The sequence below is a fragment of the Pleurodeles waltl genome, chromosome 7 (assembly GCF_031143425.1).
Source record: "Pleurodeles waltl isolate 20211129_DDA chromosome 7, aPleWal1.hap1.20221129, whole genome shotgun sequence".
Classification (NCBI taxonomy): domain Eukaryota; kingdom Metazoa; phylum Chordata; class Amphibia; order Caudata; family Salamandridae; genus Pleurodeles; species Pleurodeles waltl.
In genome coordinates this window covers 408397615-408419938 of record NC_090446.1, presented here as the reverse complement: position 1 = coordinate 408419938, position 22324 = coordinate 408397615, and the positions used below count along the sequence as shown (strand labels likewise).

The following is a 22324-nucleotide window of genomic DNA, read 5'->3' as shown; positions in this document are numbered from 1 at the left end:
ACTTTCAAGCAGGGATGTTCGTTCAGCACTATTAATTATTTCTTTGTTGACATCAGGCTTTGGTCACATATTCTGGACATGAAGGTTGAATTCCAGCGATCACTATCCACTATGTCTTACTCTTTTTAACAAAGCATTTGGGAGAACTCAACACCTAGAGACCACTGATGTTCCGATCCCTTCCCTAAACTTCAGGCAAACTTGTGTTAGTTGGCCAAAAGTTCTATCTAACCCATTTTTGGTTAAACAAATGTATTCCACCTTTCTACAGTTGTTCTCCGGTATTGAAAAGCAAGAGGTCGATAGTCTGCCAATCATGGAAATTCATGCTGAATTGATAAAATCTCTACAGAATGTTTTTTATAAAGAAACCACTGTGAGACACACTCCAGATGCTATCCGATCCAGGGAATGGTTCAACAATAACTGCGACCTTGCTAGGTTTAATCTTAAATTGGCCCTCCGCATGCACTCACAGGAGGAGATCAGGACTGCTAGAGTCAGTTACACTAAGGCCCTGAATCTAGCGAAGAAAAAAAAATGGGAATTTGAGATCTGGCAGAAGCTGCTGGAGGCTGTCGAAAATCGAGACGAGAGCTCCTTTTGGAGGTTGCTGACTCACAGGCAACGAGAGGGTAATGCTATTCCTAATTTTCACATCCACCCTGAAAGATGGGTGTCTCATTTTTCCGAGATCTATGCCTCATTTGAGCAACTACATCACAAGACCTATGCGGGTGGCAAATTAGATCCCTAACTGAAGGTCCCCTGGAGGACATTGTTTTTACAATTGCTGAAACCACGGCAGCTATCAATTCCCTGAAACCTGCTAATGCTCCCGGTCCTGACAAGATACCGGGGGACCTATTTAAGTCTGAACCAGTTATTTGGGCGTGGTACATTACTACTTTATCAAATGCCATTGCAGCAGGTAGCCCCATTCCGGACTCGTGGCTCGGAGCTGAAATTATCCTATTCACAAAAAAGGAGATGTGGGTCTGCCAGCCAATTATCGCCCAATTAGCCTCATTGATAATCTTAAAAAGATTTTCTCTAAGCAAGTCCTTGAAAGGCTAATGGACTGGGTCCATGCTAACCAGGTTTTTTTCTCCCCTTCAGGCTGGGTTTCGTTTAAAAATTAGCACTATGGACCAAGTTTTTAGATTCTTCTTGTTACTTTGGAAATACGCTACCCTGGCCAAACAAAATTTGTATGTTGCTTTTGTTGACCTTAAGTCCGCGTTTGATCTTGTTCCAAGCCAGAAATTGTGGAAGTCTTAAAGAAAACTGGCGTCCCGTTGAACTTGGTGCATCTAATCCAAAGATTACACAAGAACACCTATGCTCGAGTAAGATGGGGCAGCCAGGGGGAACTCACTGATCGTATTAACATCAGGCGGGGAGTACACCAGGGCTGTATCCTGGCTCCTACCCTCTTCTCGTTGTTTATCAATGAAGTAATGCAAGTTGTAACTGACTGTCAAAACGATGCCCCTACTTTGAATAATACAAAAGTTCCAATCCTTTTATTTGCGGACTACTCCCTCCTGATCTCTAAAACACCTATGGGCTTTCAGGCCCTTCTGGATAGGTTTAGTGTTTTGTGCAGATCATGGATTGGAACTCAACTCTAGCAAAACAAAACTTATGATCTTTGGTCCTGGTAGCTCAAAACGATGTAACATTCTGTATAACGAGGTTCCCTTGAGTAAGGTATGCTCTATTGATTACTTAAGGGTAAGAATCAGTATTGATATGAACTGGCAGGCCCAGGTAGGGAAAAGCTCAGCCCTCTTAGCACATGGGGCAGGGGCAATTTTGCGTTTTCAAAAGTCTAATATTGAGAAAGTGGTTTCCCCTGCTATTAAAATGTATTTAGCTAAGGCTCAGAGTGCAGCGGTCTATGGTGCTGAGGTCTGGGGCTGCTCTAAATCCAGCAAGTTATCCGTGGTGGAAAATAATTTTGCAAGATCACTCTTGGCATGTCCTCGTAGTACGCCCATGGTTCCAGTGTTTTTGGATCTAGGGTTCCCTCGCATTTCCGATGTAATAGCTTTAAGGCCTTTACTTTTTTGGGTTCGTATTTGGACTACCCTGAACTAGACACTTACAAGGAATCCTTGCAAGATTTATTGGATAGACCAAACGTACTTTCTATCCCCTGGTTCAAGCACATTTCAGAATGGTTCCATACCTTGGGACTCAGTCACTTTTGGAGCCAGCCCAATAAGTTAAAGAGGGCTCACAAGGACCACCTGAAATCTGCTTATTGGTCCCATGTTAGGGAAAAATATCTGCTTGCACTTCACATGGTAGGCTGACGTCTCTCTTCCTCGACTATAACTGGTTTCCCCAGTTCAAACCCTTTCTGGACTTAATTACTGATCAACTAAGCAAAAGTTTGTATGCTCGACTTAGGTATCTAGGTCTCCCTCTGAAGTCCTTTTCCCAGTTCATGGAGCTCCACCCTGTTGTCCGATAAATGTCCTTGTTGTAATGACTCTGTGGAAACTGTAGTGCACTTTATGTTTATTCGTCCTGCCTATGGCATTGTCCGGTGGAAATGGCTTCGTCCCGTTTGTAGAAACATGGGGTTGAGAACATGTAGAGATGCCCTCAGGCTGATGTTCAGAGATTGCTCCTCTCCTTTAATTTGTGCGGTCAGCAAGTTCCTTGTGTCCGTTTGGCATATACGTACATACTTTTTAAAATAAAATAGGATTATAAGTGATTTGTTATTAATTGTTCCCTGATTTTACCTTATTTTACTCATTTGTTTTATTAATCGTACTTCTTATAAATTACCTATGTGGAAGTTAAAAGCAGTCAATAAAAGGATCTTTGATATTTCCTTTTTATCTACAGGATGGGGCACATATGTGAAGATTTATCTGAATTTTTTTCTCTTTGTACAATCGCAGATTCCTCATTTTTCAGTATTCTTATCTCATTTTTTATCACCTACCTTTTAACTTTGTTGTTATATATTTATTATGTATGGATCTTGATTTTATTGTTGTAAAGTTATTGCTTTGATGGTTATTTAGACCGAATAAAGCTTGCTTGAACTGAAAAAAAAACAACAGATAAACGTACTTTGAAAAGTTAGACCCTGGAGCGGAGCACTCTGTAGGAATATCCCCTGTCACCATTCCTATTTGCTATGGAGATGAAGCACTAGTCCAGTCTATTGGTAACAGGCTGCAAAGGCTGGATAATCTGGACAGGGAAAGCTAGCATGGAATTTCACAGTATGTGGGACCATACAATAATAAGGTTACAAAACTCAGCAGCCTCTGCACCAACAGTGCTGCAGATACAGAAGAATTGAGCATGGTCTTTGGTCTTCGCATAAACCACAATAAATCCAGACTATATACACTAGTTAGTAACACATAAGAAACTGACAACAGTCGTTTAAATTTGGAATTAAAATGGCAAGCAAGAAATAAAATACAAGGGTACTAGTTATACATGACCCAGATAGAAGTATAAACCTAAATATAAAAAAAAATGTTGCCACTGCATGATAGCAACTAGAAAATTGGAAGACACTGCCACTGTGGGACAGATAGCATCAATAAAGATGTTAACAGATCTACGTTGCTTATATGTATTGCAGGGAGTGTTCACCCTACTGCCCAAAGAGTGTTCCAAGAACTAAGAAGCATTATCATAATTCAGAACCATGCGATGAAGGATGAACTGGAGTACCAGAAATGGAAGAGTACTATTTGGCTTTGTGGATTTAACAAATAACATTTTGGTGGTTTTGAGGAAAATTATGGAGAACAAAACCTTCTAGAAGGCTGTAATGGTGGAATTCAATTTAAAGATATATGCTTTACCAAACTTCCCCAAACTAAAGAGGTTCTGCACTTAGAAATGATGATGAGATAGATATGGGACTGGTTAAGAGTTATTAGGAAAACTCTATATGCTGATCAGACACCACTGTGAGGGCTCAAAGAATTTGAACACATACTTCCGGAGGCAAAAGCTGCTAAATGGCTAGATAAGAGAATATTGTACATACAAGGAGGCTAAGAAAAGTATGGACTGTATGTATGTTATACACCACACCAACCAGAGAAATACACATTAAATGGGAGTGGTTCCCGGCGGTAACTTCTGCCTCTCATTTGAGCATACAAGTCGGAACCAGGAATGCTGGAACCAAGCATGCCTAAACCACACATCGGAACAACAAACACCTTGTTACCACGAATGCCTTACGAATGATTTTTCGTTGTAAAGGCAAGTGTGGGACGGCATGCGTGGTTCCAGCATGCAACCTCCCCTGCCCCTAAAACAATCACACCCCAACGCCCCACCCCTAAAAACAATTCTACCCCTGCCCCATTACCCACACCCCTAAAATTACTGCGACCCTCCACTCCCTAAAAACACCCCGACACCCCACCCCGCCCCTAAAACTACAGTGACCCCACCACCAAAAACGAAAAAATACCCTGATCCACCACCCCGCCCCTAAAACTACGGTGACCCACCACCCTCCCAAAACCTAAACTACCCCAACCCCCACCCATAAAAACTAAAAATAAAATGCCCCCACCCTGCCACAAACTACCGCAACCCCTCACCCCCTAAAACCTAAACTACCCCTCACCCCCTAAAACCTAAACTACCCCCACCCCTAAACACTAAAAATACCCTGACCCCCCTGCCCCTAAAACAGCCCCACCCCCACTTACCTGACTGCGTCCTCCGCAGAAGCCAACCTCCTTCTTCTGTGCCTTAACCATGCATGTGCATTGTTCAGCACATGCGTGGTTAAGGCACAGAAGAACAAAGTTGTGGTTAACTAAAGCCTTGTTCCGCTTCCTTTGTTCACGACTTTCTTCTTCCACAGTCGTGGTTCGGGATGTGTCCCCTCTTATGCTACAGGCAACTGCAGCATTGACTCAAGGTGAAAGACCATTAAAACGCTACACAAGTCGATAATTGCACAGCACCCACAGAAATAACTACACATAAGAAAAGGAATGGAATCAAGCCCTGGATTACACTAGTACAACATTGGCAAATACTAGATTGAAATCAATACACTTATTTACGCAAGATAAATTTAACAACACTAACCCGTAGAAACATATATCTGAAAACGGACCCCAAGTGATGGAGTTGCACTTACCCAGTGGTTCCCACTTTCTGGCAACATGTGGTGGATACATTTAATAAAAAGAAATTGAGGAGAAATGTAATATCGCTAGAGCTTCATCAGTGCATGCTATGCTTACATTGGAACCCAAAAGGGAAAAGAATGCATTACAGTTTTATGAAATCAAGATGTGTAGCAATACACTGGGCGCATGCGGGCCCAAACACAGGCTATGGATGAAGGACATCTGAGAAGTCTCAACTGCAGAAGACTATAGTGTGCATAGATCAAAAACTAGACAAGGACTTAGTAACTTGGAAAAAATCTAACTGAAATTATTGGCCAGCAGAACACTAACACTTAAGTAAACCGATCCACACAATTATCAAATCAGTCTATGTGATACCGAAATAAGACCTAAGCAAAAAAGAGAATGGGCAGTGAAAGCCACCTTTATCAAGAATGTGGGACTACATGTGTTGGTGAGGGGTATTGCAAGTAAATGTAACTGTACAACTTAGTTTTATATTCCTCACACTAAAAATATGTTAAGCTGTCATGCATGTAACAGACATAATAATACAAATATATTTAAAAAGTTTTCACAGTAAAAATGAATCATTTTTTAGAACAAAGCTTATTTATTCAAGTCAAGTTCAACTCACAAGAACAATGTGGGTAATCGCAATGCTGCTTTCATCTCACCGGTCATAAAAATAAAGTCTTCTGAATACATCATACATATCTACCCTCAAAGATTATCAATAAAATATATGCCCTGAAATAAGACTCATGCCTGAGAAACAAAACACCTTAAGCAAATTTCTACCACATGGTGTCCAACAATAGGGGCCTACTGCGGTGAGAGTGTCTCAGAGCTCTTGGAAAAGAGTGAATATGAAATTGAGCAGCATGCTTGCTAAGGCAACTACCTGGGGTCATGACATAGAAAGTGACCACTGCACCCACCAGGTTCATATGGCTAAAGTATTTACAGAGATCAGCAACAGGCCAAAAATGACATTTTCACAGACAGGTAAGGTGGAGAACACCATGTTAAATACAATTCTGCTTTAGCCATAAAAATACACAAAATACTAAAATGAACACAACTGGAAGCTCAACCAAGTGTAAAACAGATCAGTTGAAACCTAAAACTGACACAGAGAGACATGGAGACAGCACAGATACGCCACAAGGACCTATCGCACATAGAACAAAAAAAAACGAAAAAAATACATAGAATAAAAAGACAAAATTAAGTATTTTATTTGTCCAGTTATATTATATATTTAGCTACTATTGTATGAAAAATATTTTTATTATAGGTACCCTAGAATAATGTAAAACCATGGATGACTGAAAAGCTACTTTGCTTTTAGTTGTGTTTCTGCCTAGACTGTCTATGTGCCAGATGAACAAACTTCTCCCTCAGTTAAGTGGTCACCATACATGTTCAGTAATGGGTACAAAATGTTTTCTCGTACGTTACACCATCATCCTTAATGCAGACATCCCATTCATCCTCAAGTCCATACAAACAAGTTACTTACTTTCGGTAATGCTCTTTCTGGTCGACTCTTTCTAGCCGATAATGCGTCACCTTCTGAATGTTCTTCAGGCATCAGACTAGATCTGGAAACGTCCCAGCATTACCTCTAAACAGGCCTCCCTCCTGTGTGCTGCTGAGGTCAGTTATTTTCGAGGAGGTCCATTTCCCCAAAAGCAGAGCTTCAAAACCAAACTGGTGTCATTGGGGTGCAGATTCCTAGACGTATTAAAGGATAGAGGCCAACCATAGAATGTGAAGGCAGGGAGGGTTGCAGAGGAAACTGCAGAGAGATAGAGTCTCCATCAGAAAGTGCATTACTGAAAGTAAGAATTGTGTTCTTCTGTAGAAACCTTTAACACTAGATTCCCCACCTTCTGAATATATACCAAAGCAGTATCTATACTGAGGGGAGTCTGTGGATAAACTCAAACCAGAAAGTAAAGCAGGTCAGAATGGGCAAAAAAAACCTCTTGGCGAACCTGACCATCCAGACAACAGTAATTTACGAACCTATGGAAGGAAGCCCATGTAACCGCCTGACAAATGTCTAGGACAAGGCTTTTGCATGATAACAGCTCTGGCCCTAGTAGAATGAGCATTTAATCCTTCCGGAGGCTGCTTTTTAGCCAATGTGAAGCAAATCTTAATGTAGAGCACAATCCAGCAGGAGATAGCTCTCTTCGGCAAAGCCTTGCTTTCTCCGTTCCAGAGAACACTACAAAGAGCTGTTCTTTGGTACAAATTAAGCAGACACTCCACACTCTCTAGGGATCCAAACTATGGAGTCTCTCCTCCACATTTGAGAGGTGAGGAACAGCACAGAATGCTAGCAAAATACTGTTTTGACTGACGTGGAATGTCTTGAGGGCAAGGAGCCGCAAGAAATAACTGAAGCAGTTCAAATTGAGTGAACAGTAGAAATGTGAGGACCACGTTATGGACCCATTTTGTAGCCTTCCACAGGAATAAAAAATTGTAAGCCTTTCAAAACGCACATAACAACTGGAGATTTAAAGAAAGGGCAGTTCCAGCAGCCCCAAAAAAGCCTAAAGAGCTAAAAGGTATCCTTTAACTGTGCCCAGAGCAAGGCCTTGCCGCACTAAGAAAAGACAAAACAAACAAAACATCAAATAACTTTGCTTGGTAAGAGTCTATCTGATGAGTACCACACCAAGGCACAAATATGTCCCAACAAAAGGCATATACAACTTTTGCCGAGGGATGCCTGGCTGCCAAGCTGACATCAACCACCTCCTGAAGGTCAAAGGTGTTCAGCTGCCGCTGTTCAATTGCCAAACATGAAGATGGAGATTGTGAAGGTCCAGGTGCAGAACCTGACCCTGCTGCTGTGACAGCATCTCCTCTCAGAGGGGCAGCCTGACTGGGGAACAGATGCTCAAGCCTAGGAGTTCTGGATACCATACTCTCCGTGCCCTGTCTGGAGCCACAAGGATGATGTGGGGCCATGTTGTCCAAATCTACTTGAGAACTCTGAGCAGGAAGGCATACAGAAGTCCTGAGTTCCACTCACGTTAGGGCATGCCTCAGAGCAAGAGATGCTCTGGAAACTCCAACACACAGAAGAGCTGACATTGCATGTTATCAGCAGTGGTGAACAGATTGAGCCATGGTTCTTCCCATTCTCTGAAGAGATCTTGGCCCACCTCTAGGAGTAACTGCCACTCAGGATATGCAGGGTGCTGACAGCTGAGTTTGTCTGACCTTGCATGTAAAGATCCTGCCGGTGGTTCTCCACAAGGAAGATCCTTAGTGGTCCAGACAATTCTAGAGGCATAAGGCCTTCGGGTTTAGGGCCCACAATCCCACCCTGCCCTGTTTGATTGGATGAAAGGAAGGCTTTCAGTTCCAAGCGGTTGGTCCCCAGCTTCAGAAAGTTGATGTGGAACCTGGACTCCACTGTAGACCAAAGACCTCTCATCTCTATCTTTCCAAGATGGCCACCCCAACCAGAAGCGATGCATCGGCCACCACTGGGGGCTTTGGGTGACCCAGTCGCGAACCAGTACTCATCACGTCAGATCTTTTGTTGTCTTCTCCAAAATTTGAACACGGTCAAAGAGGTTCCCTTTATGTTGGGCCCGCTGAGACTTCAGATCCCACTACAGAGGCGGGGTCTACCACTTCGCATGCTTGACTAGCAAGATACATTAGGCTATCAGTCCAGGCAGCCTCAGAGTCGACCTCATTGAATTCCAAGACTAATGATGAAAGATCTGGATCATAGCCTTAACGTTCTGGACTCTGTTTCCTAGGGGAAATAAATTATACAGAACCACATCCAGAATGGCTAAAATGAAGGAGGGTATCTGAGAAGGATTAAGGTGTGCGACTTTGGCACGTTGATAGAGAACCCCTAATATGACAGACGGTTTACCTTAGTCTGGAGGTGGTTGACGGCTGCCTGGCGTGAGCCTGCCTTTAACAGCTAGTCGTCTAGTTAGGGGATGACTGCCATCCCTCACTTCAGAAGATTTGCTCCCACCACAGCCATCACTTTCGTGAAAATCTGTGGGGCACTGGTGAGACCAAAGGGACGCACAGCAAACTGAAAATGCACCTGTCCCTCCACAAACTATATGGAAACAGGCGTCGTGCAGGGAAAACGCTACCATCCAGTCTCCAGGGTGGAGGGCAGACAAGACCTGGGGCAAGTGTAAGCATTTCTAATTTTAACTTATAGAGGAAGGTACTGAGAAGGGCTCAGTTCTAAAATAAGGTGAAGGAGCAGGAAAGGAAGGGTGAGGCACTGAATCCCAAAGGGCACAGGAATACTAGTAGGAAGCTGGCATATACAGATCAAAGCACCAGCTTGTGGTCGAAAATACTCTTACAGAACATCATCTCCACCCATTTTGACTCCCAACTGAGGGGTGAGTATTCAGAAAGGCATTCGATTGGTTTTAATTGCAAACGCCTGCACCACCAAGCTTTCAGGTGAGGCGTGCTGAGATAAAACCCCAGGGTCGTCTGGGGCAGAACGGTGGCGTCATGTAATTTCGCAGCTGTTTGAGGGCCAGAGCAAAGTTTGGTTAATGTCCTCAATGAGGTGTTGGTGAGAGCCTCTTTAAAATGGTAAGAAGAGCTCAGTGGATGTATAAAGAATCTTCATAAGGACAATGGTTTAGACCTTTAAGGTGGGAAGCTTGAGGTCTATAATAATGGTGTGGGAAGCACTCTCCTCAGTGGCAACACCAGGGGGTAAGAGGAATCCGTACTCGGTGGTATCAAGGTCAGTAGACTCCTGCAGGTCGTCAAACTAATTCTCCTTGTGATATGATTGGACAAACACATTACCAGCGATGTAATCCTTGTCTGAATCTCTGCTGAACAGGGAACACAGGGTGTGCTGTTCATGTGGCGGTAGATCATGTAAAGGAAAAGTAACCCGAACAGCAGCCCGGCGGGACTTTGGTTGAGGTTGAACCGGCACAGACTCATCATCAGAGAAGACAATTTGGGCCTTGTCTTTCGGAGTTGACATTGGCGTTGATGCGCCAGGATTGGGAGTGGACTATGCCACTGGAGGTGGAGTCGCAAGTGGAACTGGAGGCAGCCCCGTTACAGGCACATAGGGTTCGGCAGAGGGTGAACCCACCGGTCGTAACCGAGGTGGAGAACCTCTCAGCTCTGTGCAGCCCGCAGGCACACTAGAGGAAATCTGCAAGGATCCGACGAGTCAGATCATGGCGGCACAGAAATCTAATCTGCTTAGGACTGTTGGATGGCCCAAGAAACTCTGGTCGTGTTAGAACCAGTTGACTCTAAAGTCAAACGTTTCAGGAGAAAGAGAAAGATGTATGATGTCACCCCCACAACTTCTCAGGAGATAATTAGTTGCTGGAAGGGGTTAAATCCAGCTTAGGTTTTTTGTGTTTTATCTTCGACTTACCCAAATATCTGGATCAAGAGGAAAGCAGACACCTGGAACTTTATTGCATATTACAGGGCATTAGGCAACAGGTGTTCCAGGACCTAGACAAATACCTTGTGGAATTGCTGTTGGTTGGGAAACGCTGTAGAGTTAGTCTTTCCACTCTAAAGCTGGAGTGGTATAAAGGGGGGATGGAGGTACCTGACCTGAAATTATACTACCATGCATCTCACTTGCAGCATGCAGTGCACTGGTTTGATACTGATGTCAACTAGGAGCGATCTCTCCTGGCTGGCACTCTTCGTACTTGAAACCTCAACTCCCTCCTGCTGCACGGTTCGAGATCGCCCACAAATTTACCACATGTGGTGACCCTCGTGTGCAGAATTTGGGAATGTGCAGTACATGGGGTGCTGCGCAGAGTGCCTTTCGCACCACACCTTGAAATATGGCATATCAGGCCATGTGCGCAAATAGCTGAAACAATGTCGGTGGCTAATTGTCGAACGGATGGGTGCACAACCTTAGCCGATATCTACCCATCTGGCCGGTTTATTACCCTTTTGGTGGTATTCGATTCTTTTGGGGCGGGCGGGAGCCACTTTCTCCAATACATTAAAATTGCAGCCACAGCAGGGAGATCTGGCCCGAATTTCCAGATACGCTGATCCAAACTCACACTATGGTCGCATTACTATCACTGTCAGGAGGTAGGAAACTTATCACTAACATATAATGTGCTTTACAGGCGGACAGAGCCAGGACCCTCCCCCCACCCCTTAGGGTAGAAGACACCTGGCAGCAATTGACTGACAACCCCATTACAACCACTGAGTGGACTAGAATACATGGAGGGGTGAGGAAGGTCTCGACAAACACACGCTTCAAACTTGCACACTATAATGTGATTCATCTAATTTATCTCACACCGCAACTGGCAGACCTCAAGTGAGGGTCATTAAGCATTGTCTTCTGGTAATGATACTGGACCAAAAAAACAAAGTTAAGCAGAACATTCTCACTGCTAGGCTTGACCCCGGCCAAAAGATGGCTCAGCCAGACTCCCCTCACTGGTGACTGATTGGCTACGGAACATGACAGAATGGGCTGGGGCAGAGCAGAATCATATGAAAGATGTCAGATGCGACGATAAACTAGCAGATGACCTACTGGCATGGGTAGCCATGATTTAGGACCTAGCGGACGATGATCATACTACACCTACAAGACGTCCCCGGAGCCCTGCAGAGGCCATAATCTAGCGAACAACTGGAATGGGGGGAATGGGTTGCGGGGGTGACTTCACTGGCACAAAGGAGTAGAGACAATGACCTACTACACAACATGTTCTGAAACCCAAGTGCAGACACGGAGACCTATGTACATACTTCTGTTACTGCCAAGTATTAGGAGTTGAGCACGGGGATGTTTGTAGTTGATATGTTCATGAGTATTTTCCACAAGGTTCGCAATAAACATAGCAATGTTTTCCCTTTCAAAAAATAATGACTGACTGTATTATCACTATATGCATCCTTTGATGTAGTGCTAGCTGCAATATAAATGTCATTAAAATAAATATACAAAAAAAAAAAAAAAGGATGGGACGACGCACAGTTGAGAAAGCCATAACCAACTGTCTACAAGGAACCGATTATCAAGTCATCTGCATGCTGGTAAAAGAGGACTCATTTGCCTTTGCTAGCAAAAACACAATTCTTTCCTATCGTGGTTTAATAACACCAGTGCTTGGTCAATCTCGTTGCAATCACCAGCTATTTGTGCACTCCAGAGAGAAAGAATTGTTTTGGGTAATATCCAAATATAATGCACCATAGACGTTTGTGAAGCCCTTGCATTTGCAGGTTGCTTTTGATCATCTGAGGCAGGTAACTGTTCTGTGTAATATTGAAGTACAATGCTTTGGAGGACAATGGACACAGAGCTACCAGCAGGGAGAAGACAGTTAAACTGTCATTTCTCAGCTATGTGCTTAGAAACTGCACTGCACTTTATTTTCTTCTCACAGCAGGATTACTCCCATGCTACGCCCCAGTATTCTATTATGAATATCCCGTTCCAAAGGACAATGCAAAAACAGAAACATCTGTAAGGGGGGGGGGGGGAAACGGGTGGAGGGGGGGAATGCTAAAACAAGAGAACAAAACTTAGCAGAGGGTTCAGAAATTGCATTACACATTTTTTCAATCCCGGTTTTTAATAACAGGATTATTCTTTCGTTTTGTACATTTTTATCAAGGAAATTATCAACAATTAGCAACAATAGAGACAATATTAAGTCCAAATTTTGCAAATATTGCATAAACCTCAAACTTACCGAAGGATAGGGGGTTGATGACAAAGGACTGTGATTTAATCTATATCAACAAGGCATTGTTGAAATTTGCCACATGAATTTTGAAAAGATTCATCAATCACAAAATATTTTACTTAATTAGCATGTGGGGTATAAGCAATATGCAACAGACCGACACAAAAGCTGTTATGAGGCAGTGCTTGTTGTTGCCCTTTTCAGTGCCAACTACCAGTTTTTGAATCATCTGCACTGTCTCCATCTCACTGTGCAAACTAGTAATTGAATGTGTGCATATATTACTGCACAAGCAGGTAACTGTTCATTTCTGTCCTTTAGAGAATGTAGCATGAAAGGAATGTCTTGGTTATGCAAGTCTCTGGAACACTGCTCTCTGCCGGACTGTGCACTTTTTAAGTCAAAGTCTACTAACCAGCACAGCCTACTAACCAGCACAGCTATCTGGTTGCTTAAAGACTTCTTGTGGGTATTCTGCAAGCTTCTCTGGGAATGTATTCCATCCACTGCTTCACATTTGCTTTGTGGTTTGTAGCTCACATGCTCTGGCTTTCTATTTGCTGGCTTGCTTTGTTTTAGGCTGTCCAGCATTTCTTTGTACAGTAACGTTTATCATTGCTTCTTGTATTCTTCTACTAACCCTTCCTTCTCTAAACAGGCCTTTACATTTTGTTCTATGACATTTCCTGAGTGTACGAAGACAGAGGTCAGATGTCAGGATAGGTCTTCTGAAGGAGCTCAGTGTTGACTTTTCCTTCTCTGACTTCAAAGTGAGAGGATTTATGTGACAATCTTGCTGGGTACTGGGGAAAAGTTTTTCTAGCACACAAAATGTAAATATCTGTAAATCAAAATGTGCAAATATTTCACAATATATCAATTAGGAGAGCACAAATAAAGCATCCTTTTTTGTAATTCAGAAGTGTGGTAGAAACAAACATTTTAATACGATCAAAACAAATCAGTACACCTGGTGATGCAATTTTCACAAATGATTTGCACCCTGTATAGTTTTATCAGTAAACCTATATGTGCAAATGTAAAGGTCATTTCAATTGAAACTGTGTTGTCTGTAATGGCAGTGCCTTATCATACCATACATACTCCACACTATAACACTACTCTGTACCAATTCACTCTAGGCCTCTCTACAACACCCCAAGCCACTCTACTTCACTCTATGATACTCCACTGTACACCACTCCACACCATGCCACTGTACTCTACAATGCTCTATAACATTTTAATCCAACCTACACCCCTCCACTCTGCCACTCTCCTCTACACCACTAACTTTCAGCCATGGTTAACAGCATCCACACTGGTGTACAACATGCCTAAAACACATTGGCAAAGCCAATAGCTCTTACATAGGTGAGACCTATTGGCTTTGCTAATGCTCTCACTATGAATGACGATTACCTAATAAAAAAGCAGCTCTATGCTGAGCACCGAGATTCCTTCATCTATTCAGATGAAGGGAGAGCCACATGGCAACTATCTTAGAAAGAATGGATGACAACAAAACTTATTTGTGTTTACTCCTTCAGCAAAGTACGCTTTTTTCCTGCTTTAAAACTGCTTTATCAACACGTGTGCAATGCATCTCCTCTATACCAGCGTCTTCCATCATCAGCTGAGAATGTCCCTAGCGTTTCTGGGCCACTAAATATAGAAAAGGGGTAACTCCCTAAAAATTATCACTGATGACAAAGGAGGATCAATCATAAAAAAAATATGAGCAAGCATCATATGAACAAACAAAAGTGAAGATTTTACTCTACAAATGTTACCTTGAGGATACTTTGGCACTGAGATAGGTCACTGTTGGGGTGACTGTTCAGAAACAATTTCTTTAACAGTAGAGGAATGCCATTCCATTTTGCCCTTCCATCCCTTTCTTTTAATAGGATCTCGGTAATCTAAAAAAAAAAATATATATATATTATATATATATATATATATAGGAAAACAATAAAAGTAGAAAAATACATTAGTTTTTAAGAGTTATTGCATCAAGCAGCAGATTGAGATTTTGGAGTTCTGAGTTTAGACCATCTTTATTAACCTTAAACACATTTTCTCAAACGACAAACACTTGCATACAAAGTTCACTTATCAGTGACAAAAAGTAACGGAAATAACCCAGCCTTAACAGTTTTTAGATTTCAGTCACAAAGCAGAGAGAACCAATCAGCATATAACACAGTGGACAAAAGTCCAACCCTGGAAGAAAGAAGATAAGAGACAAAAAGCTAAAGACAATACAGTAGAATCCACTAAAGCAATCCATTTCTAAAATTCTTAGTTCCCTTTCTACAGCAGATCCCAATCCTTTTCTTTATGGGCCAGTGCATCTTGCCGTTTCACCAAGACCAAGCAAAGACCAAGACTGCCCCTCAGAGACCAGACAACCCATTAAGCTCTTCCTTCACATCCAACCCAAATTTCTATAAACACCTGGCTACTTCGACCTGCGCAAAGATGTAGTCCTGCCTCTTTTTGGGTATCCAAATTACTCAGATATCTCGATTTTCCCGCAAATCGGCACGGATTATTCTAGGAACATCCAGCACCTCCAGCTGCGCTCCTCTCCACAGTTGTCAAGAGGCTCCAAACAGGCATACAGAATAGCTTGAAATGGCACATTCTTTAAAGACCTACTTCCCAAGGCAGTTTTATAAATCATTGGACTGGGTCTCCAATTTTTGTGGCAGGATCGCAGTTTTGTTAGCCACCTACTACTCCCATAAAACACGGCCTAACATGATAGCCTTCTAACTGTTTCTCTTTTGTAGGTTTAGTGTTAAAAAAATAAACAAAAAGCATTTATAGGGCACAGCAATGTATGTTCACCTACAGTCGGCTTAAAGTCATCTTATCTTGCCTGCCCTTAATTTCTCTCAGCACACTCATTCTGCTGCTATTGCGCAGCTCAAAATAGAAAAGTCTATTTTTCCTATTTTGTTCCTGTCATCCATCATGAATCAGGTCATGCAGAACTCCCTAGTTCTCTTCTGTGGCACCAAAGAACTTGGGTTGGCTGGAACAGTGTTAACTACTTGCTGTCCAGTGTCCGGATTAGGCCACAAATCAGACCTGTGAAACATCAGGCCAGAATGTGAGAGGGTGAGCATGACTATCTTTCTGAGCCACCGACTTGGCTTCCACTACTTTATGGCAGCTCATTTTTAGTCACCAAGGTTGTCCATTGTTATGCAGTCCACACACTGGCACATGTTCTAGCCGTTTGTATCTTTACCCCCCCATGATGATGGTCGTCGGATTACATTGTGGTGAACAGAAGGACAGCACATTTGTCTTCTGCTGTGCATTTAGCTTCACTCAGGCAGACACAGCTGAGAAGGCAGTCCCCATAGCCATGTTCCTTCCAAGTAAGTTAGCTCATATGAAAGGGATTATTACCCAAGCCCTTTTAAAGTACATGCCACGCTGAATTTGACTATATTTTGTTACACCTAAGAGATAAGATATGATACATATTTAGAAGGAAAACCGTGTGTTCCAGAGGTTAGTGAGCCTGCGGTTAATTGATAGATGAATACTTCTTGAAGAAGGACTCACTCTTCCGCTACTAAGGACACTGGTGTTCCCCATTCCGCATGATATAACCATGCACTCGATAGGCCTGAGTTGAAGGGTGTTAGATATTCTGACATCATGAGGATTTTCCTACTCTAGCCACTACATGAATAGTCACAGGGGCACCTATTGAGTATGCTACTTGTTTTATGTGGGACCCCAAGACAAGGATGTTTAGAGGTTAGGGTGGAGCAACTTTGATGATTGTGTTAAATTGGTTAATTAATGTTAACGGAGCAATATTTTGATACTATCACACAGACATTCAATAATCCTTCCTGTTTTATAGGCCCGGACACCATACTGATTGCTTCTGAAGGTTTCCGAAGAGGGCACTGTTCTGCTTCAGTAACTGGATGAGTGTTCAGCACACGAAGCAACAATTAAATAAAAATCATAAGATCACTGTAGACTCAAAGATTCCTGATTCCTTTTCCCTTTTTGTTTCATATGTGGTAGGGATAACCAGATGACTGATACTGATGAGGTTTGTGAAAGGTATTGTCTTTTCACATCAATTCCTTTTTTAATCGAGCCTGAGCTAACCTAGGTCGTGTTTACAATGTCATCCATCTTGCTTCAACATCACTTAGCTCACATGTTGTTTTCATTGTTTTTAGTTCCTAATAAAGGATTGCAAAACTCACACTCATGAACTAAGATTTGCTTCCAAAGCTCTCCATGCTAAACATCAAGGATGGCTAAACTGTCCCAGGCTTTGTGCATACAATGTATCCATTAGATTGCCGAACTAACTGTGAAAATGTCAATACATTCAATATAATGTTATTGTTTCCATGAGAAAATCCTCAAACGTATTCTAGTAATTGTTCCTTATTGCTTGCTCTCTAATGGTGTTTATCCTGAGAACCGTGAACACATTTAGAATGTATGACTGTTTTTGTATAACGTGCGAGATAAAGATGTAGATTTCTAGGGACGCATTTCTCTCTTTTTCCCATTGTTAGAAAGCAAATCTATGCTAGATTTCATATATAAAACTGTACTGAGTTTATTGTACTTAGGACTTAAAAGCTTTGCTGTTAAAATTTCCCTAATGATAGATCTGTCTAAAATAACTTAGATTCAAAGCTTTATATATCTACTACCCTTGTCTGTCATTCTTGTTAAAATGTTTATCACCTGCTACTTAAGAGAGTGATGGCGCCAGTCAGAGAGCAACAAAGTCCATACTGGGACTACAACACTCCCAGTTTATTTGTTGGCATGCCCCCTGCATAGCATTTAAGGTAGAGAAAGTGCACTGATAGATCTGGTAGCAGAGGGGATGATACGACCCGAACTGAAAAAGTTATTCGCCCACAGAACTGAGCACTGCACCTTAATGGTCCAGTCAATTTTGCTCTGAGAGCTAAACTGACCCAATCCCAGCCTGAACCTAGTTCCAGAGAGATGAGTTGGCTGAAGGAGAATAATGACAGGAGCATCAATAGGCTTTGCATGCATGAAATAAAATGGCTATGAAACAGTGTGTGTTGAGTTACAGTGGTGGAATGCAATGGACAAGATTTGATATCAACTCTTACTTGGCTTTGATTGTTGGAGTTGTGGCAGCACTTATTATTGTAATTGTATTTTATTGTATTGTATTTATATAGAGCTTAGTACTCCTGACGAGGCGTCAAAGCGCTTTTCTGCAAGTAGCATACTACTCCAGAATCCAAAAAGATTAGTGGTGGATTAGTACAGGGAAATAGGAGTATAGTATTAGTATAGGGAGGTCTGAGTTAATTTGAGCGGAGAACACTTGAGTCTGTTAGTTGGTTTGAATAGAATAATGGAGGGATAGAGGAGAGAAGAATCCAGATGTGTTAACTGGGAGATCACAGTAGTAAGCTGAGGTTTGGGATGAGTAAAGGAGAGGTAGGCGATGGAAGAGTCTGTAGAAAGGGATTAGGGCGATCATAGTAGTTAAATGGGGTTTGTGATGAATCAAAGGATAGATAAATGAGGGAAAATTTAGTAGGGTTGTTTGGGAGATCATAGTCAGAAACTCAGGTCTGGGAAGGGTTATTTTGGAGATCATAGTAGTAGAATGGGTTTGGGATGAGTCAGAGTGGAGATCCAGGATAGATTGATAGAGGTATAGGGTGATGGTCAGACAGACTAAAGCTTTCGAGAGAGTAAAATATTTTTTCTGTTCGTTTTTTTTTTCTCTTGCACAGTAGCATTAGAGCAGCAAATATATAGAAGCATGATTACATAATCAAGGGAATACATGTGTAAGGAATATAATATTTTGAGATTTAAAGTTGTATCATATAAACACAGGCTTTCAAGAGTTACAGTATTTTAAGCAAATGTATTTGTTTACTTTTATACCATTATGTTATCTTTCCTCAAAATTTCAATGGTGACATGCTTGTAGATGAACAGTGAAGAAAATATTTACCTATTGTGATAGATAAAATAAAAACAGACTCAATCATCTAAGCAAGCAACTTATATAGAAACTATGCAAGGACCTATGAATTTCTAAAGTGTAGAATTACACATATATACATATACATATATACATACACATATACATACACATATATATACATGTACATACATATATATATATACATATACATACATATATATATATATATGGAAAATGTCACTTACCCAGTGTACATCTGTTCGTGGCATTAGTCGCTGCAGATTCACATGCTGTGCACAGTCCGCCATCTGGTGTTGGGCTCGGAGTGTTACAAGTTGTTTTTCTTCGAAGAAGTCTTTTCGAGTCACGAGACCGAGGGACTCCTCCCATTTCGACTCCATTGCGCATGGGCGTCGACTCCATCTTAGATTGTTTTCCCCGCAGAGGGTGAGGTAGGAGTTGTGTATGTTAGTTATAGTGCCCATGCAATGGAGTGAATACGTATGTACATAATGAAGCTTAAAGTAATATATTTACAAATGTACAAATGTTCAAGATCTACTTCTAAACGGCTACAGGCTGCCGGGGAGGCGGGTGGGCGCATGTGAATCTGCAGCAACTAATGCCACGAACAGATGTACACTGGGTAAGTGACATTTTCCGTTCGATGGCATGTGTAGCTGCAGATACACATGCTGTGCATAGACTAGTAAGCAGTTATCTCCCCAAAAGCGGTGGTTCAGCCTGTAGGAGTTGAAGTAGTTTGAAATAATGTTCTTAGTACAGCTTGACCTACTGTGGCCTGTTGTGCAGTTAACACATCCACACAGTAGTGCTTAGTAAATGTATGAGGCGTAGACCATGTTGCTGCCTTACATATTTCGTTCATTGGAATATTTCCTAGAAAGGCCATGGTAGCACCTTTCTTTCTGGTTGAGTGTGCCTTTGGTGTAATAGGCAGCTCTCTCTTTGCTTTAATATAGCAGTTTTGAATGCATTTAACTATCCATCTAGCAATGCCTTGTTTAGAAATTGGATTTCCTGTATGAGGTTTTTGAAAAGCAATAAATAGTTGTTTTGTTTTTCAAATTAGTTTTGTTCTGTCAATGTAGTACTTTAGCGCTCTTTTGATGTCTAATGTATGTAGTGCTCTTTCAGCTATAGAATCTGGCTGTGGGAAGAACACTGGTAATTCTACCGTTTGATTCAAGTGGAACGGTGAGATTACCTTTGGTAAAAAATTTTGATTTGTTCGTAGGACTATTTTATTTTTGTGTATTTGAATAAATGGTTCTCGTATGGTAAAAGCTTGAATTTCACTCACTCTTCTTAGAGATGTGATGGCAATTAAAAACGCAACTTTCCACGTTAAGTATTGCATTTCACAAGAATGCATGGGTTCAAATGGTGGACCCATGAGTCGTGTTAAGACAATGTTGAGGTTCCATGAAGGAACAGGTGGTGTTCTTGGTGGTATAATTCTCTTTAGGCCTTCCATAAACGCTTTTATGACTGGTATTCTAAATAATGAAGTTGAATGAGTAATTTGCAGGTAAGCTGATATTGCGGTAAGATGTATTTTTATGGAAGAGAAAGCTAGATTTGACTTTTGTAAATGTAGTAAATATCCTACTATATTTTTTGGAGATGCGTGTAATGGCTGAATTTGATTATTATGGCAGTAATAAACAAATCTTTTCCACTTATTTGCATAGCAGTGTCTAGTGGTAGGTTTCCTAGCTTGTCTTATAACCTCCATACATTCTTGTGTGAGGTCTAAGTGTCTGAATTCTAGGATTTCAGGAGCCAAATTGCTAGATTCAGAGATGCTGGATTTGGATGTCTGATCTGTTGTTTGTGTTGTGTTAACAGATCTGGTCTGTTGGGTAGTTTGACATGAGGTACTACTGAAAGGTCTAGTAGTGTTGTGTACCAAGGTTGCCTTGCCCATGTTGGTGCTATTAGTATGAGTTTGTGTTTGTTTTGACTCCACCTGTTTACTAGATATGGAAGGAGAGGGGGAAAAGCGTACGCAAATATCCCTGACCAGTTCATCCATAGAGCATTGCCTTGGGATTGATCCTGTGGTTACCTGGATGCGAAGTTTTGGCATTTTGAGTTTTCCTTTGTTGCAAATAGATCTATTTGAGGTGTTCCCCAAATTTTAAAGTAAGCGTTTAGTATTTGGGGGTGAATCTCCCATTCGTGGATTTGTTGGTGATCCCAAGAGAGATTGTCTGCTAACTGGTTCTGAATCCCTGGAATAAATTGTGCTATTAGGCGAATGTGGTTGTGAATCGCCCAATGCCATATTTTTTGTGTCAGGAGACACAACTGTGTCGAGTGCGTCCCTCCCTGTTTGTTTAAGTAATACATTGTTGTCATGTTGTCTGTTTTGACCAGAATGTATTTGTGGGTTATTATGGGCTGAAATGCTTTCAGTGCTAGAAATACCGCTAACAGTTCTAAGTGATTTATGTGAAACTGTCTTTGATGTATGTCCCATTGTCCTTGGATGCTGTGTTGATTGAGGTGTGCTCCCCACCCTGTCATTGAAGCATCTGTTGTTATGACGTATTGTAGCACTGGGTCTTGGAAAGGCCGCCCTTGGTTTATATTTATACTGTTCCACCACAGAAGCGAGATGTATGTTTGGTGGTCTATCAACACCAGATCTAGAAGCTGATCCTGTGCTTGTGACGCTAGGCACTGTTGTAAGGGTCGCATGTGCAACCTTGCGTTTGGGACAATGGCTATGCATGAAGACATCATGCCTAGGAGTTTTATTACCATTTTGACTTGTATCCTTTGTTTTGGATACATGGCCTGTATTACATTGTGAAATGTTTGAACCCTTTGTGGACTTGGAGTAGCAATCCCTTTTGCTGTGTTGATTGTGTGTTGCTCCTAAGTATTGCTGTGTTTGACACGGCATAAGGTGTGACTTTGCGTAGTTGATCGAGAAACCTAGTTTGTGGAGGATTTGTATGACATATTTTGTGTGCTGTGAACACTGTCTTAGCGTGTTGGTTTTGATTAACCAGTCGTCTAAGTACGGGAACACATGTATTTGCTGCCTTCTGATATGTGCAGCTACTACTGCCAGGCATTTTGTAAAAACTCTTGGTGCAGTTGTTATTCCGAATGGCAACACTTTGAATTGGTAATGTATTCCTTGGAATACGAACCTTAGGTATTTTCTGTGTGAAGGATGTATTGGTATATGGAAATACGCATCCTTTAGGTCTAGTGTTGTCATGTAGTCTTGTTGTTTGAGCAGTGGGATTACGTCTTGTAATGTAACCATGGGAAAGTGGTCTGATTTGATGTAGGTATTTAGTGTTCTGAGATCTAGTATTGGTCTCAGACTGTTGTCCTTTTTAGGTATTAGAAAGTACAGTGAGTACACTCCTGTGTTTATCTGTAGATTTGGTACT

General features: G+C 41.7%; 1 protein-coding gene across 3 annotated transcripts in view; it reads right to left on the bottom strand.

Annotated features, from left to right (window-relative positions):
- The window catches only part of TRPC4AP (transient receptor potential cation channel subfamily C member 4 associated protein), a 561565-nt gene that overhangs the window by 474367 nt on the left and 64874 nt on the right, over positions 1-22324 (bottom strand). For all 3 annotated transcript variants that reach the window (XM_069243893.1, XM_069243896.1, XM_069243894.1), the window contains exon 2: positions 14692-14820. In XM_069243893.1, the coding sequence (XP_069099994.1) occupies positions 14692-14820 (129 nt within the window). The remainder of the gene's footprint in view (positions 1-14691; positions 14821-22324) is intronic.